The sequence below is a fragment of the Paralichthys olivaceus genome, chromosome 17 (assembly GCF_024713975.1).
Source record: "Paralichthys olivaceus isolate ysfri-2021 chromosome 17, ASM2471397v2, whole genome shotgun sequence".
Classification (NCBI taxonomy): Eukaryota; Metazoa; Chordata; class Actinopteri; order Pleuronectiformes; family Paralichthyidae; genus Paralichthys; species Paralichthys olivaceus.
In genome coordinates this window covers 21074472-21101344 of record NC_091109.1, presented here as the reverse complement: position 1 = coordinate 21101344, position 26873 = coordinate 21074472, and the positions used below count along the sequence as shown (strand labels likewise).

General features: G+C 41.8%; 2 protein-coding genes across 3 annotated transcripts; one reads left to right on the top strand and one right to left on the bottom strand.

Moving 5' to 3' along the window:
* Positions 1-3011: 3011 nt before the first annotated feature.
* rbis (ribosomal biogenesis factor) lies at positions 3012-10652 on the bottom strand. Of its 2 annotated transcripts, none has more exons than XM_069512564.1 (4): positions 10547-10652; positions 4299-4414; positions 4084-4200; positions 3012-3730 (listed from the first exon to the last, which is right to left on the bottom strand). In XM_069512564.1, the coding sequence occupies exons 2-4, from the start codon at positions 4407-4409 to the stop codon at positions 3662-3664; spliced, it is 297 nt and encodes a 98-aa protein (XP_069368665.1). In that variant the 5' UTR covers positions 4410-4414; positions 10547-10652; the 3' UTR covers positions 3012-3661. The 2 variants fall into 2 exon arrangements, with proteins under 2 accessions (XP_069368665.1, XP_019958731.2); XM_020103172.2 differs by lacking the exon at positions 10547-10652 and adding an exon at positions 5331-5457.
* On the top strand, positions 7425-13243 carry LOC109639638 (carbonic anhydrase 1). Its single transcript, XM_020103220.2, has 7 exons — positions 7425-7935; positions 8190-8387; positions 9842-9960; positions 10213-10305; positions 10425-10487; positions 10576-10731; positions 11773-13243. The coding sequence occupies exons 1-7, from the start codon at positions 7908-7910 to the stop codon at positions 11890-11892; spliced, it is 777 nt and encodes a 258-aa protein (XP_019958779.1). The 5' UTR covers positions 7425-7907; the 3' UTR covers positions 11893-13243.
* The last annotated feature ends 13630 nt before the right edge of the window (positions 13244-26873 follow it).

The following is a 26873-nucleotide window of genomic DNA, read 5'->3' as shown; positions in this document are numbered from 1 at the left end:
AAGGGCTCAGTCTGTTTTATTTTTATCCCAAACGTCCGTCAGTCCATTTTATAGTAATAGATGATTTTGAGTTAGTGCAGCAGAATGATACATTAGACTTGTTTAATATCCCTGTCGCGATAATATTTTACATTTTTATCACAGCTAATAATTTAATTTGAATGAATCTGACCTTTTAAAAACCGTTATGGGGCTCCCGTTTTAATTCACATAGCTTTGCATCAAAGTCAAAGGTGCTTCGCTCAAGAGCAGATCACAACCAACGCTTTGAGAGTCTGGGGTGTGAGACGAAAATGGCTGTGGCACGACAACACACACACACACACACACACACACACACACACACACACACACGCTGCAGCTGTGTCTCTGGTTTCACCGACACACTGATTCTTATTTCTTGTCACAGGAAGACATGCAGGTGCTGTAACCTCTCGCTGCAGGTCCTGTCGGAGTGAAACAACCCAGCTGTGCTGCACGAATGACATACTGCAAATAGGCCTTCAGCTTCTTATTGGCATGCAGCGAGCCCATCCTCCCTCTGTGCCCTCAACTCTCTGACTGACACACACACACACACACACACACACACACACACACACACACACACACACACTTCCCTGTTTGTCACCATGCATGATGATGAGCTCATCCAGAGCGCCATCTTGTGGACATTTTCAGCTCTGGTGGTTATCTCATGTCACTTTTGATCAAATCCAATTAAGCAGCTGACTAGTTTTTTTTCTTTCTTCTTAACCAATTTATTTCATGACTCAATACCTTCACATGTAATTGTCTGTCTCTAGCTCTTCTTGGTATGAGGCTTAAAGGTTTATCTCTTCTTATAACCATCAGTAAATAAAGTTAAAGATAAAAACCTGGTGTCTGTGGCAGCACCAGTGGAAATCCTGTGTGGGCAGTGTAGCCAACTTCCTCCACCATCACTCTGAGCTACATTCTTCTGTAATCGATGTTTTTTTTAAATTTGACATTGGAGCAGAGAACTTACGCTTGAAGCAACAAGCAGAACTCTGGCTTATGTTCTTTATAATAACGTACACCGACAAAACAAATTCACAAACACTCCCTTCACTTGCCACCGACACATCCGGCTACTCCCCACATCTGAAAGTCAGCATACGCGTGTTCTGGCAGATCCGTGTCCCCAGGGTGCGGTGGTGCCACCTCACTGCCTCTGCTGTGATGCTGTCATCTGGATCCGAGTGGGAAGCATCTGCTTGACACCTTGACACCTTCACACAGCATCTGTTGTTTCTTTTCCCCTTTACTTGAAATTTTCCAGCGGCATCCTGCGTCACAAAGTTGAATAATACTAACTAGTAACTTCAGGGGTGAAAGGTACGGTGGCCCAGAAGTGTTGGACAGAATGAAACGGCTGAAATACAAATGTGAAAGCCACAAGGCCGTCGGGAGAAGTGAAAGGTTGTTTTTCATGATTATCATAAATGAGCAATGTTGCCTGCAAGTGGCCAGACATTTATTTCTTGCAGGTTTAAGCCTTTCTAACCTCCTCTACTGCCGAATTCATGTTATCTGTATTCAAGTGGATTAAAGTCCCTGAAATCCCCAAACTGAGACCAGCTGATCCACAGAAATGATCATTCTATGATCAGCTACTGAGATATCTACATGGTCGGATGAGGCTCCAAGCCGGTAGCTTTCTGCCAAATCTTAGAGTTGTGGTTAAAGACAAAGTCCATCACTGATTCCATGTAAGGCCCCAAAAGTCCATTGAGACACTCGTGCTTGTGGCAGCAACAGTCGAAGCGACACTGCAGCAGAGCAGACCCACGTAAAATATAGAAAGAGAGCAGCTGTTTTAATCTCTGCTGCTCAGTTCGAGCCATCTGCATTCGAGTGGATTAAAACCATCACTCAAACGCTTCTGTCACGATCATCTTCACCTTGAAACTGTCGTTCTCGGCTTATTTACGTCCACGCAGGCTTGTTTACCAGCCTCACTCATGCTTCGCCCTGCTCCAGATTTATTGAGCCACTAACTCAGTCAGAGGTCACGACTGAGACAAGCAATTAGCTGGGCGCCGCTACTTCTGTGACCTTTGATGTCAAGTCGCTACAGCAGCAGGCTGCGGCAGAATACTGATAACGGCCCGCTGCTCACGGGCGGCGGCAGAAAAATCTATACTTCATCTTCAGGTTGCACATCAGAGCTCGTACATACAGAGGCGGGAGAAATGCAGGAGACAGCTGACACCATGGTTCAGACTCAGTAAGAACTATGGGCTGCAGCTACAATACAAACACTGCACACATGTAGCATGAGGAACTTCTATCACGTTATCATTGTGCCTCTTCAAACAATGTCTAGAACTATCTTTCCAAGTTTCAGGAAAAATCCGTCCACTAGTTTTTCCATAATCTTGTTTACAAACAGGCTAGAATGTAGAATGAGTAGAGCTCATGCATCCAGCGAGGCCCAACAGTTCTTCTATAAAATATTCAAAATTACATTTAAATTCACTCAATCTGGATCTGAACTAAATTGCACACATCAGTCCTCTAATCACGTCTGATCCTTGACTTATTCTCTGAGAAATAAACGTAGTTAAAAAACACTCGATCTCACAATGTTACAGCAACGAAGGAAAATATCCAAGATCGGCTCCCTGATCTGATTCTGCACCAAAACTTCCCACAAACTTTCATTGAAATCACACATGAAGCTCTTGTATATTATATTACATGGTTGTTATATCATTTAATGAAGACATCACTGAGCTGTAGGTGAATCCCTCGTTTACATTCTGTGACGGATTCTACATGAAATTTTAATGACTTCCGTAAAAACCACAGGGAACAAAAGTGTTGGAGGCAAAAGCTTTGATCGTGACGAACAGCAGCTGCTTTAACACAAAACCTGACGTGAAGAATAAGAAAGAAAATCATGTGAAAACCTTGAATAACCTGAAAGAACAAAACAGATGATGCACATGGTTAAATTATTAATTAGAATCTGTTTGAAACCAACGTCTACAAATAGCCTTTAATTACATAAAGATTCAATATGATGGCAAACATATCAACACTGTCTGACGAGGATAGAACAAATGAACATCGACAGAAAATAACACGGAAATTCGTTTCTCAGCAGATGAATTATTTCATTCACTAATTGCATCTGTTTCAAATGTGAAGATTCTTCTGCCTTTTGATTTCTTATATTTGACAGTTAGGGGAATATTTATTTGGTTTGAGGCTGTTGACCTAAAAAAAAACCAGCTTGACGATAATCCATTTGGGCTCTGGGATTTTATACTGAGCATTTATTTCAATATTTTCTGATGATTTATAAACAAAGCAAGTCGTGAATTAATCAAGAAAATTATCATTAACTGCAGCACTAATAAAGCAATAATGTAATTCTGAAACAATATCACTAATACTCAGACTCGTTAAGTGAATTCTTCGCACAGGAAACACAGGATGATTAAATTAAACCGCACCTCTTCTCTTTTCAGACTCGTCTGCAGAGTCTGTGTTGGCATGAAAAAGCCAAATTACACTGGAAGTAAACCAGCAGCTCCTCTGAGACCTGACTTCAAAAACTGAAAATGAGCAAAGAGAAGCGGCTCAACTCTTCCATGAATGTAATTCATCACAGTCCTTTTCTCTGGGTCCATCACAGCTGAGAGAAAAGCTGAGCAGCATTGTCCACATTCACAGATTCCTTAGGCGGCTCCCTGACGACCTGAAGAGACAAAGAGAAGCACGTATGATGTGTGACTTCGGTTGCTAAGGGTCTCTTAATCAAAATACCCAGTGCGATGATGTCGATAAGCAGCGTGGGATCATGGGAGTTGCTGTCTTCATTATTGTGTGCAAATCGTGTTCAAAGATGAGATGTTTAAAGTTTTGTTTACGTTACGCAGCAAACGGAAATAAATCATGATCCAATACAAACAGTGGGTTTGAACAGTGTCCCGCAGTCAATAAAATATGAGACAGAGGTTTACTCGATATAAGAAAATAGAAGTATTTATGTTATTATTATTAATTATATCAAGAGGGTTTAGTTTGAAATGTCCAGTTTCCTCCTCTTACCTGTGTTTGTTTCTTTGGTTCTGGAGCAACAGACTTGGAAACGCTCTGAACGTCCCTCTGGACTTGTGTAAACATTTGATTGAGGCTCTCCACCTTCTCATTTTTCACCGCATTGATCTGTGAAATCACACATGATGCTGGAGCAGGTGCAACAAACACAACAAATCACAAACTGTTCACGAAGGAGACAAAAAAGAGCAGAGGGGAGAATTTACGTGTTTGAGTGTCGTCGTGACGGGTTTGGTTTTGTTCTTATTCTTCGACTGCTTGTTCGCCACTCGAAAGACGTTCTTCTGTTTCTTCCCTTTTTGTTTATTCTTCCCCATGTTTCCTGGACAGAGAACAAAAGTCAATGTAGACGTGAATTTCTTTACCATGTAGTCTGTATTCATCACTCATCTAAAAATGTCTGGATTATTCCAGATTCTCCACAGGACTCCAGCACTCAGTAGATCTCTGATTAGTAACACTGCTCTTAATTAGAACTCAAACGATACAGATTTCTGGAGGCTGATACCAATATTCTTCATTGTTTATTTTGAAAAACATCATATCTTCAAACTAGTCTATGAAAGCCTCATATCAGCAAACATTATCAGCAACCTGTAAATCTAAAAAACTCTTTGAATCTGTGAATCAAAACCCTTGAACATGCTCAGGAGGCTCAGATGTTCATGATGAAAACATGAGAGCAAACAAACCGTTGCAGACTTTTTTCAGTTTTCACCTCTTTTCATTTTTTCATGCACAACAATGTCTAGACTTTAACCAGGAGTTTGCAACACAAACAGAAACAAACCCTGAGAGTACACGCCCTCGAGGGCAAAGAGAGGCATCTTCTTCAGCGGTAAGATAGAAAGAGAAAAATAAGTGTTAGTGAAGCCGTCTGCTCAGGAGACCATCCTGCCTTCCACTGCTGTCAGCCCACAACAAACTGAAGCTGTAGCTCACTTCTGTGAAGGAACCAAAAGTGCAGAGGACAAACACGAGTGTCTGGATAAAGGCGATGAATCATACATCCTGATTTAAGAGAAGCTGGTGGCAGAACCTGTGAATGAACAACTTAACATGATCTCCACACCACAACACTGGAAACAGCCCAGATGTTGTCAGTCAGCTGATTCTGTGTAAACACGTTTGTTCAGTTTGAATATTCTTCAGTTTTCTACTGAAACGTGTTGTCAACGCGACGAAACTGATCTGAATCACTTTGAACCACAGATAAAAAAGAAATTAAAAAAACAAACCTGATCGTGAACAGTTCGTGTTTTTAATCCTCATGCACTACACACGTTTCCTCTCTGTGACGTCACTAACGCGCGACGTTCGACATACTTAGATTGCGTCATATTCCGCCTCCTCCTCCCGTCATTCTTCTACATTTTATTATAATTCGGCTGAAATATTTATTATTCAAACGTATTGTTAATTTTGATTTTGCAGAAATAAACGGAACCGAGCACAATTTAAATGTGACCGAAATATTACATTAAATTATTATTCTGAAATGTGATTTGTAGCGGAAGTCGAATTATCTTTTAAAACCGATTACAAATTTACAACGTGTAATAAATATTTATTGAATCTATTAATCAGACTCCGTGTTCAATTAAACCAAATATAAAACAATATCTAACCAGCTTATCTTGATTTTCCATTATTACAACGAAAATAGATAATTTTATAGTTTGTTTAACAGATTTAAAATAAACGCAGAATGTTATACACACACTTGTGATATATTTTGTGCAAAGTATCCTGTAGAGTCGTTGCATGTTTTGACATTTGAATGATATATATCCTTGTGCAGATTCGCTTATTTGGATTAAGATGTGATTTATGTTCATTGTGTTGAGTTTATTGGGTTTGATTTCACATCAGCACCAAAAGAAAAAAGAAAAAAAGTCAAATCTCTGCTTGTGATTGTCATTGACCACAATCCTCATGGTCCCATCAACCAACAGCAGGTGGCACCATAGCACTACTGATTCCTTTCAGCCTGTCTCTGGTTTAAATGGGTAGAAGTTATGATGTCATTATAGTCTGAGCACTGAGGTCTAATCAAACTGTTCAAAAAAGAATACGATTACTGCAATGACTGAAACTATTTTTGATTCATCTTGGGTTTTTTTCCGCTGCACATACATTTGAAACTGATGCACTGCACCTGCTGCAGACAAATCATGGTCTTTGTGGTTTATTTTCTCAAGGTTTCTACTTTGTGTCTAACCCTGAAAAAAACCATTGAGCAAGGCACACAGTGAATATAAATGAATGTAAAGTGGTTGGATCCAAACCTGATTGTGCAATGAAGCCAAACATTAATTCTACCATAGCTGGTACACTTGAACAAAGTATTAAAAGTATTAGTCTTGTATTTATCGGTTGTATATTTGTTTGTTGTAGAACATACAAAAGATGTTGAATATCTCTTGTATGCTTCCAAGCACCAGTAGATGTTTTGCCTCTGAGGTAGAACCACCACAGGTTGTTCAGACCTGAGTGTGTCCCTAACATCTTGGGTCTCAGTTTAGGATCTGAAAAGATGTCATGGGTTGATCTTAGCAGAAAGCCGATCCCCCTTGCTTCCATTCCCCACAGGTCCTCCCAGCTGATCTTACTGTAATCTATGCTCTCCCATTTCATCCACTTCCCCTGTCTCGCTTGAGTGACAGGAAGCAACTTCTGCCTCTCTGAAGGAGTTGCCTCTGTCTGTCCATACAAACCAATGTTTCTCAGACATCTTGGGACTCCTAATCACTTTCTTAGTTGATCATGCTCTCCGTGTTCTCATCTCTTGTGAGGGGAACGTAACCACTGTAAGTGGCCACATGAGTTGGGGTAACAGGCCAACAGAGCTCTGACTTGCTCAGGAACGTGGACCGGTAGATGTTATCTGCTGCTATCTACAGTGCACCGTTCCCGGAGCTACTGCAAAACCAGGTCGAGGTGTGGAGTGAACATAGCGCGCATCAGCTTGGGAATTCCTTCTTCGTCTTTGTTTGGTTTATTGGACCATGGCAACGGTGCACTGCTCCAGGAGCTGCTGTTATACCAGGTTCATACATACTTCTTTCAAACTCCTAATCCCAAACCCATTTGGGCCCGCTTGGGAATATGGGCTTGGACCGTTTGGGAATATGGGAATAGAAGCATTTTTCAATGCTTTTAATAGGAAGACTGCTGGAATGAGTTTCCCTTTGATGTTGAATTGATCTGATCTATTGATCTGATCTTTTGCCTTTGATTGAAATGCTTCTTGGTCAGCACCTCCTCATTTCGTTGCACTGCTTTGTCTTGCACAAAGAAAAATAAAGGCATTCTATTCTAGTCTGTCATTTAACTTTACCACGCATATCCCACAACATTGGGATTTCCATTGGATCTAGGTTTGCTTGACGTCAATACTTTCAGTTCCTTTCCAGTCACAACTGCAGCCTCCTTGCTGCGTAATTCCGTTATTTCCTCACCTAACAGGCGACTTAAACCCGTTATCAGAGACGTGCAGAGGCGCTCAGCGTGTTGACGGACTGAATACACAGCTCGTCAATTAAGATTCACCGCTGCAGAGAGAGAGAGAGAGAGAGAGAGAGAGCGAGCGAGAGAGAGAGAGAGAGAGATTCATTGATCCACTGCTGCTGCTGCTGCGCATCTAAACTCCTCCCGGTCATTGGACAACACCAGCCCGACAGACTCGGAGCACACAGGGGACTGTATAAAAGCTGTGCAGCTGTCAGGTGGACGACACTGGCTGCTCTGAAGGGACACTTTCATTACACACGGATTTACAGCTCCGCATTAACTCTCACATTCAAAGTCTCGCCATGTCTTGGGGATACGCAGCGAACAACGGTGAGGCACGACTCCGACACGCTGTATTTAATGTAGAAATGACAGGAGGGTGGTTTGTAACCAGTCACACTCGCAGGCGATGTGCAGATGAATGGAAGGAGGACGGTGCATTCACGGGTCACTGCAGAAATGTGCCATTCTGCGCGTCTTGGGGAGGATTTTTACGCACATCCCTCAGATGCGCAATTCAAACACATATTCCAACAATAATATTCCAACCTCGTGATAATAACAACACCATTCTCTCATTTTAGGACCCGACAAATGGGCTGATAACTTCCCTGTGGCCAATGGAGTCCGTCAGTCTCCCATTGACATCGTACCTGGGGAAGCGACCTTCGATGGAGGACTGAAGCCGCTGAACCTGAAGTACGACCCCTCCACCTGCCTGGAAATTCTCAACAACGGACATTCCTTCCAAGTGACCTTCCTAGATGACACCGACAGTTCAAGTGAGTATAAATATTCTATTAATATAATATCACCTTTCCATTATTAAGAAATGTTAATAATTCGTCTTATGCAGTCGTTCTTGTTTTAAATGTTTAAATTATATGATTATTGGACTCAAACCAATGCAGCCAGTTTGTGATGATGAATTACAAAATGCAGCTAAATGCAGCATTAAGCTTTAATGCATGGCTGCTGCAGCATGAAGACTCATACATGTTAATATATGAGTCGTGCGACCTGGTTTACCGAAGAGGTTTTTAATTCAGGTTTGTTTGAGGCTGCAGGAGCCACATTGAAAAGCGAACCATTATGCACAGTGCATGCAGATTCTAATTGAATTGGTAATGCAACCCCTGGCAAACCTTTCCCACGCCAGCTCCTTTCTGCTGGCAGGGAGGTCAAAAGCGAGGAAAACGAAGGTTACTCTGCAAATACACCCACACTGGGTTAACTATTAATGTGCCAAGTGTGCATGGGAATGTGTTTAGCTTCCAGAATAAGACGCTTGATTACGCCCAACCCTTTTGACTACAAAGTGCAGATTGTCTCTTCTAGGATTAATATCGATGCAACCAAAAAAGAAAGGGGGGGAATCGACATTCGTTCGAGATTATCTTTCATGTTTAGGATTTTGTATTAGTTCTTCTAAGCTGCTCAGATTTAGGATAAAAGAAGAATATGGTTACACAATCAACAAAACCCAATGGACACACAACGAGATGAGAAAAACAAAGCAAAAACACGCTCCTGCAAATCTAAGCCTAATGAGTCTCTGAAGCCTTGTTGTGCTCTTATTTTCCCTCCTGCCCTTCTAAATAAAGGGTGAGCAAAGTGTGTGTGTCATCATCACACATCCAGTCATGCATCATGTGTGCACCGGGGAAAATACTGCCTGCATGTCTATTGTCCAGTCACATTAATGTGCTCTGAGATCAGTTCTGTGCCTCCTTATCATTGGAGGACAAAGATAAAAACAAATCCTGCTCAGGGGTGTGTGTGTGTGTGTGTGTGTGGTTGTGTGTGTGTGTGTGTGTGTGTGTGTGTGTGTGTGTGTGTGATTGTGTGTGTGTGTACCAGAAATAGAACAGTATACAGGATTATCTGCTACTGTGTCCAGCACTGTTTAATCTGTGAATAGATAGATTGTGTAACACTGGCATCAACAATACCTGGACATCATTTCAGCCTCCATGTTTGAGCAGTGCTTACACAACAGGAACAGAATCTGCTGCCATGTAATAGGAAGTCTGCCATAGTGACACGTGTGCATGTGTTCTCACTTCATCTTGTATTCCTGGTATTCTCATATTTTCTGTTCAGGAAGATATTTCCTTTTTGTTATGTTCTCCAAGGGAGGAGCCATCACTGAGTAACAGTGTTGCTCACCGCAGCGCTGCCTACGCTCAGCTGATGGAAAGCTTTATCATCTCTCTCTCTCTCTCTCTGTCTGCAGCTCTGAAAGATGGACCGATCTCTGGAGTCTACAGGCTCAAGCAGTTTCATTTCCACTGGGGAGCTTGTGACGAGAGGGGCTCAGAACACACAGTGGCCGGGACCATGTATCCTGCTGAGGTGAGGATGCTCATGTCTCAAGAACAAAGGAGATTAAGGGTTAAATCCTGCTGGGTGGAGAAAAGGCCTCAAATAGAGAAAATGTTTTTGAGTCACAAGTTATTTTCCTCACATTTCTGCCCCCAAATCATTTTTAAAACAAAAAGAAATCCAAATCTTAGTAACCCATCAACCCATTTGTTTTACTTACTTATCTATTTTTTATTTATCCATGTATTTATTTATTTTCTTATCCATTCCTTTCCTTCCCAGTTGCATCTCGTGCACTGGAACACCAAATATGGGAGCTTCGGAGAAGCCGCTAGCAAACCTGATGGACTCGCAGTCGTCGGAGTTTTCCTGAAGGTTTGTCGGAACGATTCACACATTTGTTTTACTTTGATTTACTTCCTTCCATCACAGTGTAAATAATAAAATCACCACAATACACAATACTGTTTTCTAATGGTTGTTGCATTTTCCAGATCGGAGCTGAAAACGCCAACCTCCAGAAGGTTCTTGACGCCTTTAGTTCCATCAAGGCCAAAGTATGTTTCATGAAGGTAACATATTCTCATCCATGTTATTCATAAGAAATGTGACTGACCTCTTCTTCACCTTCTGTTTTATCCTCAGGGCAAGCAGACCACCTTCGCCAACTTCGACCCCGCCACCCTCCTCCCCGGTTGCCTGGACTACTGGACGTACGACGGCTCTCTGACCACACCCCCTCTGCTGGAGAGCGTCACCTGGATTGTCTGCAAAGAGCCAATCAGCATCAGCGCCGAGCAGGTATGCCCATCTGGTGGTGCAGCGACGGGATTGGCCGTGTGCCCACGGTCTAGAATAGCCCGTCTGCAAATCCTCCGCCATCTGAATCAAGGGTTTAATTGTTCAGCTGAAACGTCTGTGATGGTGGGAAAGGGAGTGCAGTGGATTTTATTTCACTTTTAGAATGACCACCATAGAAACTAAAGTAACCACAGAGGCTGGTGTTGTCTCACCTCTGCATTAACAGGAAGTGTTTGTCCCACACATGCATCACATTCTGTAGGTGAGAATATGCACAGATAGAGATGCGACAAATAAGTACGCTCAGTATACTGGTACATTTAACCTGTATTTGTAAAGTATGTACTCCTAAAATTTACACCTACTCACGTATGTGACTTTTAAGCACCCGGTAATTTAACCTAACAACCTCTCTAGTCAGGTTTGTCCTTGTGGTCGGAAAGTTTCCGCCCCTGCTCGGTCAAATGCTTGTTTCATTGCAGCCGGTGGACGTCTCAGGGGAAAACACGAGGAACACACACACATTTCAGACCTGGTTCCATATGAGGCCAGTCAAGTGAGAGGTCAAACATTACTGGAGGAAACATAGAATATCAGTGATTGTGAGAGGAAACACCCTCCATCTGAAGTATTTCTCACTGAGTAGCCTTTAGTGTGTGTGTAATTATCATGGTTTCATTCATTAGTCAGAGACTGGGTCAAGTTATGCCAGTTATTTATTTAGTATCAAAGAACACATTGAAACCAAACTTACAGAAAGAAATTGCTCTAGAAAAATCCTCAATGAATAGATTATATGAACGTTGTAAAATGATTTGCGCTCGTACTATTTTATCTTTTGTCTGATAAGAAACCATTAGCTGAGCGACTTGGTTTCTCTTTACATTATGTGCAGATTTTAAAAGATCATCAGCAGGATAAATAATACAACTGTGAAACGCTGGTTGTGGATTTGTTCTGGTGACTCAGAGCTGTGTGAGTGACAGTCACAGGAGGTCCCCAGGAATGACTTAAGCCTTGTCCGTCTTCTCCTGTCCACAGATGGCCAAATTCCGCAGCCTGCTCTTCTCCGCTGAGGGTGAGTCCGAGTGCTGCATGGTGGACAACTACCGCCCTCCCCAGCCGCTCAAGGGTCGCTGTGTCCGCGCTTCCTTCAAATAAAGCCCCTCCCCCTTTAGTTGCCCTTTTGTGCCCTCTCCCTCCCTTCCCCCTCCCTTTAGTCAGAGTTACCTCTGGATGCAGTGAGCCACAAAGCACACATATCTCTCTCCGTCCTATCTTGAAAAGTGAATTTCCTGTTGCCCAGCGGCTTTCGGTGCTGGGGCCGGTGTAGCCGTGAGTTCGAGCCCCTGGAGGATTTACACCTCTATTTGTGTGATAAGCCAGCCTGTTGTAATTTATTAAAACAAACACCTCATGGTGGAGGCTACACGTTTACCAGGATTTTGCATCTGGTGCCAATGTTTTTGTGTCATGCAACAAAGATAAAATGTAAAGCCTGAATTGTGCTCTGGAGCCACTGGGAGGCAGAAAGCAGGAGCTCGTTGCAGTGGCCAGGGAGGATGAAAGTATATCACCATCTGTGAGGAGGAGGGTGAACACACACACACACACACTCCCGCAGCCAGTCCGTCTGTAATCGGACGGACTGCCAGCTTCTGCATCACAGCAGCTTAATAAAACGCCGCTGCCGCCTCCATCATGACCGATTGACGCAGAAAATCCCCCTCTGGCACATTGCACGTGCAGTCTCATGCAGACACGCTGCCTATAGGCACTGACCTGCTTATTGATTCCAATCCAGGCAACAGAGGACACAAGGACAGACCAGTGCGAGCTACTGACAACAGCATATTTCTGTGACTGCAGCCTAATCTCTAAATCTATCACGTGTTTGTCATCCCATGTTGTGTTTTTAATATTATGATGTTTTAGCCTGAAAGGTTATGCAAAATAAGTCTTAAAGTATTTCCTAAATTATGTTTTCTGCAACCAAAAGCTCTTTTGCATTTTTGATGCTCTGATAATATAACAACAGAGAGGATTGACCCTCCCTTTTCAAAATGTAACAAAAAAAAAAAAATCCCTTCGTGTGTTGTTTTGAAATCCCAGTGTGTTGCGTGCTAATGCTTAAAACGCACAGTTGCCATGTGGGCAACGCCATAGAGGCTAATGCACAAAGCCAAGGAAGGAGTCGCCCTTGCCGAGACAGCCAAGGAAGAAAAGAACCTGCCAACAGATTAAAGTGTCAGCCTGGTGTCAGGCCTTGTTTGTAGGAGAATAATTAACAATAGCTTCCCTTCCACATCGGGACCTGGAGGTTTGTCGCTGCAAGCGTTTCTGAAACATTGAAGACCAAGATGATGTTTTTCCAGAAAGATTGTAATTTGTGCTAAAAAAGAGAGAAAAAAAAGCCTTATGCCAATCTCTGTTGAGGCCGTCCCAGGAGTATGTGTTGTCTATTTCGGAAGTGGACGTTTTACTAGTTGAATAAATATATTTTATGACTATCCTCTGTTTTCTGTGTTCATTCATGTTTTGCTTGTTTTTCTTACATTTTTCTGTCTATAAGAAAAAGAATCCCAATTTAAAAACAACCCCTTCTCCTTTTATAATTTACTTCTGTGTGAGATGAAGAATCGTCAAAACTGATCAGATGTTGAACGAGAATCTCTCCTCATCATGTGATGAGAAAATACCACCAGCGAGCTAACTAACACCTAAGTGCACTGAAGCGTTTTAATCAGCAGCCACATGTCACTTCTTGACTTCTCACCTCGCCTATAAACCCTCAGCAGAGACGAGACAAATTCTAATCAACACAACTTCTCCTGCTCCTCTGCTACAGGGTGGGTGTTGTTCAGCTGGTTTGAGATTCTCTGTGTTTTATAAACAGGAAAATCTGGCTTCAGCACACTGGACCTGTCCCCAGAACATCCTCAGCCCCTGTGTGCCCTCACTCGCCCAAATGTTGCACATGTGCCAGAACATATCAATAGAAATAAGAGCTATCGACTGTTGACCCGTCTGTCTGTCCAACCCAGTCTGAGTCAATAACAAACTGTATAACAAAACTTTGATACAAACCTGAATGGAAAAGTTTAAGGGCACATGGGATCAATCGTATCTGCTCGTGGAAAACTTTTAGAACCAGTCGATCCACAAGGTCAATTAATTGGTGGCAGCGGAACAGAACAGGAGACTAATGGTCAGAACCGCCTGGATTCAGTCACTGAGGAAGAATCATTTAGTTTAGTTTATAAAACTAAAAATCCTTACACATGTGCGTCGTTTCCTGGAACTCACTGTTCAGTTCAGTTCAGTCTACATACAAGCTACATTCAAATAATTGAGCTAAAGAGGGCAAAGGTCAAACATCCTGACTGATGAAACCTGCAGAGGGAAAATAAATAAACAGCATTGTTCTAATAGCTCATTGTAGCGTTAACGCAGTCAGACCATGCTAGCACATCCTGTTTTCAAACAGTGTGTCTTCACGTGTAATACAAGAGGAAATTGTTTTGAGATGACGATTAAGTGATGTGCAGGAGCGTTTCAAGGGACCATGAAGGCAACAGGTAGGACCTGGCCCCCCCTCCATCGAGAAACACATGATATCTAACCACGTCATTGCTTCGTCTTAAACGTTTCTGTTATCATCCAGATTAAAACCAACTAAAGACTGAGCATAAACTAATAGTAAAATAGTAGTTTAAGTGCAAAATCCCCATCACCATCCCAGACACGTAGTAATCTCCGCTGAATTTATTTTGTTGTAAAAAAAGCTTAACGTTAACATTGATGCAAACAGAAACGGTGGCACCAGCATGTTTCCAGGCTAGCTCATGGTTGCTAAGGTAAAATCACTCTTCTGGAGTGGTTCTCTGCACAAACCATCCATGCTGCTGAATTATTCACCCGACTCCCATCGATCACCTTCATCCCCTGTTGCCGTTTCAGTGCAGCTTCCCCAGCGCTGTCTTTGTGTTGCATCGTCTCATCTCACTGGTTGTTGTGACAGCTGGAGAACTCCTGCTGGCTGCCGTCATGTAACACAGATGTGGCCACGCTTCTTTGCATGTTTTACTCCTGCAGCACATGCCTTCACAAATTAATGAGAAAATAACAAAGGACACTGGTCATTCATTCTGCAGCACGAGCGTCCGTGAAGGTCAGACAGTCCCAACACGTCTATATTAGTGAGTTTGAATGGATTTTATTGAGCATGTAAAGTGAAGGCGAACACATTTGGGCTGAATCTTTGCGGTCAGCGCGTAACACAGATTTGACACACACCACGGTCAACGTGTTACACATTTTTACCCCTCAGGCTCCTGACCAGCGCTGCAGCTCGTTGCATAATCGAGCATGTCAGGCGGGTGACATATATTAAGGCGACAGGAACCACGCACTCAGCCATTATCTGTGAGAAGACTGAGAAGACTGAGGGAGTGAGAGGAGGAGGCCGACATAACGCTCACCGCTGCAGTATGTGAAGCAACAGGACAGTGATGCAGAGTTGTAAATTTACAAGTCTGCATTTCTGTCTCAAGTATATCCTTTTAATTATTCAGATGTTTAAGATGCCTGAAAGAAAAGCACATGAAAAGAAAACATTGTGTGAATATGTGTGTTTGTGGTTAGTTCCTTGTGGCTAATCGTCAGTGTGAACTTGATCAGTGTCGTTTCCTGTTTACTTTTGTTTCTTTTAAAAACACTGATGTACAGATAAAACACAAAAGGAAATTCACTGACGTGTCATATCTGCCTCTGGTGCTAAACTCCTCGTTCAGAATTGAGTCATCGGCTCAAAGAACGTATTCAGGAAGCCGTCCACTTAGCGCCGGGCAGTTTTTAACCTGTGAGTAAGAAAGGCTCCATGTAAACACTTCAATAGAAGATTTCCTCCGTTATTTCCTGCCCTCTGTCTTCATTGGACTTTCATATAAACATCCACTTCTCAGTATGCGACAGATGTGAAGTCTGTTGTGTCAAAAGTGTGATTTAGTTTATCCTCCCTTATTGTTTGATTGGGAAATAAAAGTTTCAACACACGTGAGACGTGAGACGGATCAGATCTGAACAAATTTAATTACATGTCGGGGCCGAATCCTTTGTATGTTGTTTGTCTGTCCTCAAGACATATTGACCATCACTCACCCTGTGTATGACTCTGACTTATATACACTCACTTCCCCTGCAGACGTTTCAGTCAATAATCTAAAGCACAAAACTCATCTGGGAATAACAAACGTTTATAAGACTGTAATTATCTCCAATTAAAAATGCATAGTATAAACAGAGTGTTACGGCTGCGACTGCAGAGGAATGGATATTTGGATATTTGTCAGGATATTTGTCTCAAACATCAACAACAGTGTTTTCACATGTTAATCCATGAAAACACACTGATGATGATAAACAATGTAAAAGAAATTCAAATATTTGGGAAGTGGAGCCACTTTATTTAGTTTCTCATGAGGAGAATAAACACATTTATTTTAATCTCAAATCCAGATTTAGGCCTTAAAATTTGTCATTTCCCACATCGGTGATAAAAAATCTTCCCCACTCGACACACATGCATCTGCAGCATCTTCTCAAATTCTCAATAATATCAATAATCCACCACAGTCACAAGATCACAATTTACAAACAGGAATATAAAATATCATTAATATAATAATTCAAATCTTGTGAAGCTTCTCCTGCATCAGTGCGACGCTGCGTTTCGCGTGAAGAGTCTGACGTTCTGCAGCTCTACCTTTAATGAGCTCATGGGATAATCCCTGTTAACTGCAGGGTCAGGCTCCTGCTGAACCAATATTTACAACGATTACCCTGAGGGTCATTACAAACCGTCCACCGCCACACACGCATGTTTATCATCCGCTCATATGTCGTTGATTAATTACTCCTGATGTGGCTGATGGTCATCATCGGGGTATTCGTTCTTCAGCATGTTTTGTGAGGTCACATTGACCTTTGACCATTAAAATACAATCAGTTCATTCTTGACATTTCCAGCTGTAATGAGATTCCCTCAAAGCATTTCATATCACATGAGAGTGAGGTCACGGTGACCTGTGACCTCTGACCGTTAAATCTAATCAGCTCGTCCTCGTGTTCGTACCAAATTTGAAGATATTCCCAGAGAGTGGAATGGATGGACGGACGGATGGGGACAGAGTCCTCGTGGACATGCCTCGGCCACAGAGACATAAAACCACGCTCTCGAGTGGTACCTCTGGGTCGGTTACGCATTCCCCTGAACGGTGGGGAGCCGGTGAAGGATCGTCTTCCAGACTTTCATGAACTTTCCCCTCTCTCAATGAATCTTCTTCATGGCAGGTGAAAGGAAACATTTCCTCGTGTGGATCAGAGGAGCAACAGGATTGTCCAGTTTAGTTTGGAGGTGTGACGGTATCATGGTTCCTTCAGAGGCTGGCTGATGTGATGGCAGATGTGACTGAATCAAGATCACGTGTCATCAAGACTAGAAAATAGTTTTATAAATACAGACGATTTACTATTAGGTAAAATATATTTTTATCCATATATGTAAAAATATTGGCATTCTGAAGATCATTTGTATAATTATAAATAACTATTAGAAGAAAAAACACATAAAACTAAATGAATAGAAGCTGAATTAAGAAATGTTTAACAAATCCCAAAACTGATACAGTGAATCAGTAAAAACTAATTAAATGAAACAAACAAAAACAGTATAAATAAATGCAAATCAAACGTGTGATATATAAATCACAGCTACAGGATGTCATTAATCATTTAGTAGAGTGTAATGAGTGAGATCTTTCAGACAGAATCCTTCACGTCGTGTTTCAAGCGTCTGAGCTGTTTGGCGGCTGCTCCCTCGATATCTCCTGAATAACACGTCTGCGTGTTCGACTGATAACAGGGAGCGTGAGGGGCCGATAGACGAGGGGTGTGCCACCTCTGGGGTTCTGCCCCACGTATCTAGGTCAACTGCACAGGACCTCACCACCTCCTCCTCCTTCACCTCCTGCTGCTGCTCACACTGATAAGAATGAGTTTGAAAATCAGCCTCGTTGCGAGTGCACCAGTCATTTCTACGTAGTTTTTTCCCATTTCACTCTTTGTCCCTGACTTTTTCTCACACGGACACAAAGTTGTCGAGGTGAAGAGATGTTTCGCCTGAATGACCAACAACAGTCACTTTTTCATTCCCTCCTTCCTTTGTTGCTTCTTGTTTGCAGTCAGTCAACCTAATGAAATTCTTGTCTCCTTCTTCGTCCTCTTAAACTCTCTCTGCTGCTCTTCCTCCTTTTTCATTTTGCTCCTGAACCACAGACAAATTAAAGAAGCCGTGAGCCGGATTTGTCTCCATGCTCCTCTGCTCCCTCGCTGGCTTGCGTTACCCATGAGAGTTGGGTTTCCTGTGGAGCTGTGGGGGGTCATGTCTCTCACATTACCACCTCTGAGCTGGTGCTGGTGACGGTGCAGCAATGAAGTGACATTATTTTAATGTTTGCAGATCAGCTTATCAACATGAGTGATTTTGATTTTCCTTCTTCGATGATGCCACGGCTTTAATAATGTTTAACTTTGTGTAATAATTCAATTTAAGGTTGGACCCTGACCGCTATCAGTATTAAAAAAGGTGTGTGTGTGTTTGCTTTAGATTATATATTAAAGATCTAATGTTTGGTTAACCTGATATTCCAGATAGCAGGAGCTCTGTGACGATTACTGTAATCTACTTTTTTAATCATCATTCGCCCTTGTAAATTACGTTGGCAGCAGTTTATTTATAGATACCATGATTGCCAAGTACAATATTGTAAAGTACAAGATATAAAATCTGCCAGATGAATTCAGTGATTTATTTCTTCCTCTTTCTAAGTTGACATCTTCGGAACCTCTTTGTCATCCTCAGGTATATGTATTGAAATTCTCCTGATGTTTTCTCACGTGGACTCACTCCGACATTTGACTCAGGGGCTGGAAGGAAATCAGGGAAATGTTCGGTTTTCAGCGCAGGTCACAAAGAAATGTTGATGTTGAGGCACGAAGGAGGCACGAAAATGTAAAATGCGAGTTGCCCTCTTCAACGTACACACTGGAACATCATCAGATCTTTTCTGCGATGAAACGCTGAACATTGTTCTACGTGGAAATACAAAGATAGAAGCATCTGCCACCACTCCGTCTAAACATCGCAGCATCTGCCGATATTTCTAAAGAAACCCTATCGTCTCAAAGGCGCTCTTGTCTGGCGCCATGTGCACATGGGAAGGAAATTCCTTCAATGTAAACAGCAATGTGAGAGATCACAGCATTTGATAGTCTAACATAGTCCAAATGGTTTTCTTCAGAACTTCTCAAAGGGAAGGAAATGTGCGCTGCGAGACACGGAGGTGATGAGGTGATAAAGTGCAACAGCAGTGACCCCTCATTAGCTTTCAAACGGGCTGGAGATGGCAGAGATACTGAGAGTCCCATGACAGGTGACACACACACACACACACACACACACACACAAACAAAGCACATGTAACATTAGCTTCTATATCCAAAGCCTCAATGCAAATTCATACCCAAATAACTTTTTATGATTAATGAGCTGACCTCAGAAGCTATTACAGATATCTCAGTCTCGGACACTGTGACGTCTGATCCACTGTCACAACGTTGGATCTGTCCTGAGTAACTGAGGCGAATAAATCATTTGACTCCAGGATGAACATTTTGCATCTTTGGTTTTCTGAAATGTTGATGATGTTCATTTCCTTGTTGTGCTGATGGAACCGTTTGGGAGATATTCACTTCATACGAAGCACATGTTTAATGCTGCTGAGTTATTAATGTCAGAATGATTCCGCCCATGTTTGGATAACGTGTTCTTCAAACAGACATCGTGGTTGTTCTGTTGAGCTGTCTGACGTTTTTTATGTAGTGCACTCATTGTTTCCCACAATGCAACATAGGTAGTGTACAATCAATGCCACTAACTGAGCGATATGTTAAATACTTAAATAATGAAAACTCGCAACTGCTCATAACTTCCTCTTGTCTTTGTGCAGAAGTTGTTTCTTCATCATGAGCCACCACCTCTGTTTATCTGCAGCATCACTGAATCAACTCTGACTCACTGTAACTCATACGACACTGACATGTGAATGTCCACATGTTTTCCTTCCTGCTTCCAGAATATCTCTGTGCTGTCGGGGAAGCTGAGACGTTGTCGCACTGTCAGAGTGAGTGTGATGTGTGAGCTACGTGTTTGGATATGTGTTAAGAAACAAAAGGTCAAGTGTGTACTTGTATTAATAGAGTTATAATAATAGTCTAATAGTTCTTTTGTATGTGCATGTATTTACATATCATATAATATAATATGAATACATACACATATTGTATATATTAATTAGTAAATAATAATGCTTTTCATATTTGAGACCTGCTAATTTGCATTAGCTTTGTATTCTTGGCTATTTGTGTCACACCCTCTATTTAATAGAGGGTGTGACACAAATAATACAAAGTTGTGTCCCTGTTAGCAAATAGAGAGTATTTGCCTTCAGAACAGTGTTGTTCATAGTTAATGGTTGATCAGACTGACTGACACTCAGACTAATGTCGTGAAGTTAAAATGGAAAAGTTAAAACTGTGAGCGTCGGTTCAATACTTTGTAAATCTTTAACCTCTGTGTTGTTTTTCCAAACTGCAGAGAGATGCATCGTATCTGATGCTTCTGGGTGCGGTTGTGTTTTGTCGATTCCAGACTTCTGGCACCAAGTTGCATGTTGGTTCTCTGATAACATACAGCTCCACTGATAACACGCTGTTCTTTCAGAGACCCCCCACTCCCACAGCAACACTGAAGATCAACACACAATTATTTTGTTTGCTAAGCTACAGGAATCAAAAAGAAAAATCAACATCAGTTAGAGTACATATTACATGATATCCCTTAAGTTAATTTAATATCAAATAAAGTACCCATGGCCAATTAACACATGTTATGTTAAATAACATTATTAGTCTGATTTTTAAGTATTTTATGTGCTGGACCACAAATAAAAATCTAATTAAACTGAAATTGACATTTTCACATTTAGTTTCTCTTCAGAGCTTTCAAATATACCGGATCTCCCTCAGACAATAAAGCCCATGTGACCGCAGCCTGCACGCGTTCTTTATTTAACGTTAAAATTCATTTAACCTCCAGGCGGCTCCATGACAACTGATAAATCACCATGACGATCATGGAATAAAATCTTGGTACCAGATTGACCTGCTGGTAAATTTTAAAATTATAAATCTAAAAACACACTTCAGCCACGTTTTGACCATTTCAAACATTTTGTAGCGTCTCATCTCAACCCCACGTGCACATGACGTGATATCATTTTACTAAGTGGTTATACAAGGTCAATATTTCATCTGCACAATAAAAGCAACAGCTCTGCTCGGCTGGTTTTGCAGTTTGTGCTCATTCTACAAGAGATTCTGCAGCTTGTCTGTGCAGCCGAGCAAAAACTGAACACATCTCAAATGTCGGCGTCCACCGTCCCTCGCCTGCAGGCCCAGTGGCTGTAGGAGCGAATACGAAGCGACAGTCGTGAAGCACGACACGGGGAAAGACCTCGGGGGTCACAGCTGTTGACGCATATTGTGTATGTGTGTATGTGAATGTGAGGAAAGAGCGAGGGTTCAGACAAAGACCAAGATAGATGAGGAAATATCCGTAAAGTCCAAAGTGAGCCGTGCTTTCACGACAGCTGTTTCACCAGATGGGCAAAACATTCAAAATATTCCAAATAGATATTCTAAAAAACAGCTTTGCTAATTCTTAATGAGGAAAAATAATTTACAAACAATAATGTAAATTTGAGTAAAGCCAGAATGCACTCTTTAAAAAAAGGGTCATCTAATATTATGCAACAGCAGAAATGTGCCTTCTCTTGTCTGATCTGTGCAGATAACAATGATTGCAGTTAATTACCGTGCTGTAATAAACAGGAAGCTGGTTGCACTGGCTGCTGTTTTCTTTTCGCTGCCCCTCATGTGGGATACTGGTCGGCTGCGTGCGCCTGCTGACCTGAATTCAGCGTCTGGATGAATTTGACACGTTAAACCTTGAGGGTTCACATCAGCGACCAAAGATCAGATGTTGTGTTCCGACAGGAAACTGGTTTTATGCATTTATTGGATGTCAACACAAGGTCAATTCATTAATGGAGAGCAGACTTCTTCTGCTTGACGTTTCCCCGACGTGATGTCACCACAGTGGCCGTCTCATCAGCTCACAAACCAGATACGCACTGTGTCTGCAGTGTTGGCAAAGCAAACACGAGCCGCCTTCGGCATTTGAAGGAAAAACAGACACAGATCAGCAATCACACTTCCTCCCCAGCGAGGCGGAGCACGTGGGGGCCGGTCGTCAGGTCGTCTTATGCAACAACACACAATCTGTCTGGGATCCACCTATCAACACAAACTGGCACAAATACTGTGAAAGACGAGTTGTTCAAAGGACGATGAGCGCAGAAAAAATGTGTTTGTACATCACATAGTGCACGGAGGGGCCATCAGAGATTATGAGATGCAGACACGCACGTGTAACGTAGTTATGTGGAAAATAATAGAACATTAAACACTCACTAACCCTGAACCGCCTGATGAGGACTAATGATTTGAATTAAAGTAGATTATGATTAAAGGTCAGTTTTCACCCCCGCCGTCCATTTCTATGTTTGTCAGCAGGATTACACCAAACAAAGGAAGGAGGGGAGGAAGGAAGGAGGGAGGAAGGAAGGATCCTGGAGAAAGAAAGAACCTGTTCAGTTTTGGAACATTTCATCATTGTCATTGTTTTACCAGAGAACAATTCATGGATCTTGAATTTTTCTTGATCACCTTTGCAGGATAGGATATTTTGATATTTTCTAATTTCCCGGGTAATAATTAGTTGATCCTTAAAAAAAAAAAAATCTAATCTAAACAAAGTGCGACAGCTTCTACCCTGAACTTCGACTACAGACAAAAATATTGTGTGTGCAACTTGGTGATCTTTAAGTTTAGTTTAATATCTCAGTGTGTTTTTCTGTTGGGCTGCTGTTGGTTTGTCTTTTCATCAACCTGTCATTCCTCCTCGATGGAGATTTTAATAATGATTTTGACTGAGTGACATTCTGGTGAATAGTTTTATTGTTTTTAACATAAACAATAAAAAAAAGTCCAGTGTCGTTTGGACCTTTTTATGTGTGTTGTCATTTATAAAGCTAATGTTTATTCCAAAATCTAGAAATGCTCTTAATGTTTGCAGATAACAAGGTGTATTATTCCTCGGGGAATGTTAACATGAGCTGAAGGTCAGTCGAGCACAGTGTCAAGCAGCAGGTCAGTAAATGTATTAAAGGTATGTCAGTATAAACATAACGAACATCCAACAAATAAGGGAAATCTTGTTCTCATCACGAACAAGGTAAATATTTTGAGTCACAACAGAACTTTGTTTTCAGATTACAAAAGTCTAATTCCCTTCTGGTGCTAAAACCACCAGTTTTTTCTTTAAGTCGATTATCATGAACAAAGGTCTGTGTTTTTGAATAATTGAGGCAGCTTTAATTGTGTTAATTCAGTTTGCACCTGAGGCTTAGTTATGATTCGCAGGAATTTAACCTGATCCATCACTGCCGGATGTTTCCTGAGGAAACAATGAGAAACATTGTGTTGAGGCTCTGAGCTGCAGCGTCTCTGCCTCTCGCTTACATGTCAAGGTCTTTTCTAAGAAAGCAGATCTCATTATCTTTAACAGCTTTAATCCAAAGCCTCGCTGCACAACACAAACGGTCACAGTCAGACAGAAAAGCTCACTGACCATTTAATATGTGAGGCAGACGGGTTGAGCACGTTTCAGGCTTCACCTCAGAGCTGACGCTGCGGTTCTCTGACCTCAGAGACCGGACCGGAAACAAAGAGCTAAATGACATGAAGATGTTTGGACAGTTAAATGTTTCTGTTGTAGACTGAAGATGAACGTTGTGTGAAATTTAAACACAACATTAATGAGTCCTCAGGTTTCGAGCAGGAAGGAGAACGTATGGAAACAAAAACAATGATATCAACAGGAGAACTCCTGTTTGGTCACATCAGCTGATTCTGTCAGACACAAGGATGAATGTGTTTCTCTTTGGCTCAGAGTTAAAGTCGTTACTGTATTTTAATAGGGCTTAACTGTTAATGAATCATTAACAGCCCGTTACTTAAGCTGCTTTCAGACATGACCTGAACTCCGGCAAACCCCTGGACATTCTCCGGAGACACTCTACGTGAGAACGCAAATGTCGGAGTGAGAGAAACTCCAGAGAGGAGCTGACGTGAGAACCCAGCAAGAGATTCTCCGCAGGGTTCACAGAGAGCGAGGTGATGAGGACGGACTACTTAAGACTAGATTATTAAGATTAAGACTAATTTACGATTTCGAGACTTTTCCATCAATGCTGATTTTTTTAAGAGAGAATTTTGAAGCAGAAAAGTCAAACTAGTTTTTTTTTTTATCATATTTTGAAAATGGAAAATGTTTTTTGTTTGTTTAAATATTTAAAAGGTATTTCCTGCTGCTCCACAGTTTATCTCATCATGAATTGGTTCATCAGCCATGTTGCTGTGTGTGTGTTTGTCGCTCCACACAGATCAAAGTTCACCAGTCACCTCTGGACACGAACCAATGCAGCAACAACCGGTTTGAACATTTGCCCACAAACACGTTGAACCTTTTAACAAAAGCCTTGTTTGCCATATCAGAGGCCTCTGCTGCTACTACTACACCCAAATGAGTAACTAACAGTGGAGGATAGCGCCCTCAGTACCGAGCTCTGTGAACATAAGATAAGGTGAAACACTATGGAGCCACAGTCCCTCGGAAAAGCAGGTCACTGCACCAGCGGAGGGTTTAAGAGTCATGAGAAGATTCATGAGAAGAACATGAGACGACAAACGGACTAAATTCATTTAAATTCTTAATATAACGGTAGTTTAAACAAAACAGAGACAAACATGAGAAATGTTTGAATGTTATTAGATCGCACTTAATTGACTTCCTCAGTTAAAACCTGATTGAAATGAATTAATCGTATGTCTTGAATAGGCCAAATGGCTTCGATAAATAATTTAGTGGCAGTGATCCCAGTCATTGTCATCATTTGTGATTTGCCTCCTGCAGAGGAGTGCAACCATAGAGCTGATTATGTAAATGAGGGAAAAGGGGATAATCCATCATGTGATGGTTGCAACAATAGAACATTCCAGGAATCCGAGGGTCTGAGGTTTTCAGTGCTCGGCTCGTTTTCTCATTTCTGAGCTTCAATTTATCAGAAGTCACTTAAAAATCCATGCACCGTAAGGTGAATATTAAGAAACCCGTAATACTTGCGCCCCAAAGCTTTCATACCCAACCTCACTTAAAATATGCGATTTAATAAATTCAAAGTAGATTGGTGCAAACATTAAGATTTTCATTTTCAAACAGACGGTCGAGACAGATGGAAGCTCTCCGTCCTCATCTGAAGACCATCTGTACAAAAACGGGGTCAGAAAGCTGACGATGAATACGTCGACGTTATGTCACTTCGTTTTCCCCAATTAGTAGTTTAAGAAATCCTGAACAAGCGCACAAAAACACTCTTGTTGGTGATTTGGCTCTTGCCAGCAAACCGGAGGGACATGGGGGTTCCTGGAAGCCAGAAATGATGGTTGCAGGGGGTTCAGCCTTTGCATTGTGTTTGCCAAGTCCTCCCTCAAATAACACGGTTGTGCCTCCTGTAACTGGGAGGCCCAGAAACCAGGCCAGCTCCCCATTGTGTTCGAGAGGCTGAAGGCACAGAGGAACGTCCACAAAGCCGCAGAAGCTCTTCCACTTACTATGAATGATGACGAGATGTGAATATGGCGAGCGGAAACCCTCGAGTGTCTGTGCAGGTTCGTCTGCAGAGGACGGAATCGTTTTTCCCCTTTTTATCACCACCTGCCGTCCACTCATCGGTGGGAGTGACCGACTGCAGCAAAGATAGAACAGAACTGAGATGAACAAAGGACTTTAACATTTTCAACAGATGCATCCACCACCCCCACCCGCTCTCCATACACTGTAAAAAATATATCACGCAACCTTTAGTGCAGTTAAACATTAATAACAAAAATCATATTTTCATTTTATTTGAGGTTGTGTCACGACAATATAACACGAGGAGTTAAAGCAGCTTCATGTCTTTGTTCCATTGTTTGCTCTTGATCTGGTTAGTTTCACCTTTTGATTCAGTGAGCAGGCTGAAGACGTCCTGTCATCTCATCGTCATCCACTGATGAGTCTAAAAAAGTCTAATATTTAATTATTTCTTAGCCAAAAATATCACATACTAGGTCTTACTTACATTAGCAATCAACATTAGTTGCAGTTCTTTCTCAACAATAGAGATATTAGCACGTTGGAATAAAACTACAAAGAAGACCAACGTGGAACGGATCGTAAAACTCGAGAACTTTCACTGAGCGGCATTTGTGCATCCGGGAGCATTAACAGCAACAAGATCTTTGCAATAACGAACAAACCTGTGTGTTTCTTTTTGCCTTGTTGCATCACTAAAAGAGTAAAAGATTTAATTTGAGCAAGCAACTCATGAAAGCAGCAGAATACAAGCAGCCCTTGATCCTAAATACCAGTTTCACTCTTCTGCTGTTTGCTGCAGAGAAGCTTTAAACAGAGCAGTTTTCTTCCGTGTATTCCTGTAAAGAAAAGGGAGAAGGACCTTGTTTCTCGAGATGGTCAACAAACCTCCATGTGTTTATACAGAAGCTTCTTAGTGAATGTGTTGAAGCATCTGCTGAGGCCTGAAACTCAAACACTGCAGGACAGAGACCGAATATTAATAGTCCGTGGCCAGACCATTTTTTTCTCTTCTTTGCATGAATAGAACGACGTGTCAAGGATCTCATTATAAACCCACTTTCTTTCTCCCTCATTCAGATGCATATGAACCAGATTCTCTCTCAGCCTTTCTACTCCGGCTCCGTTTTCTTTAGAGCGTCCAGTTTTCTGTCCCTCAGGCTCCGCAGCTCATTTTCTATGAATAGCAGAGGGCTCCTCATGCTCC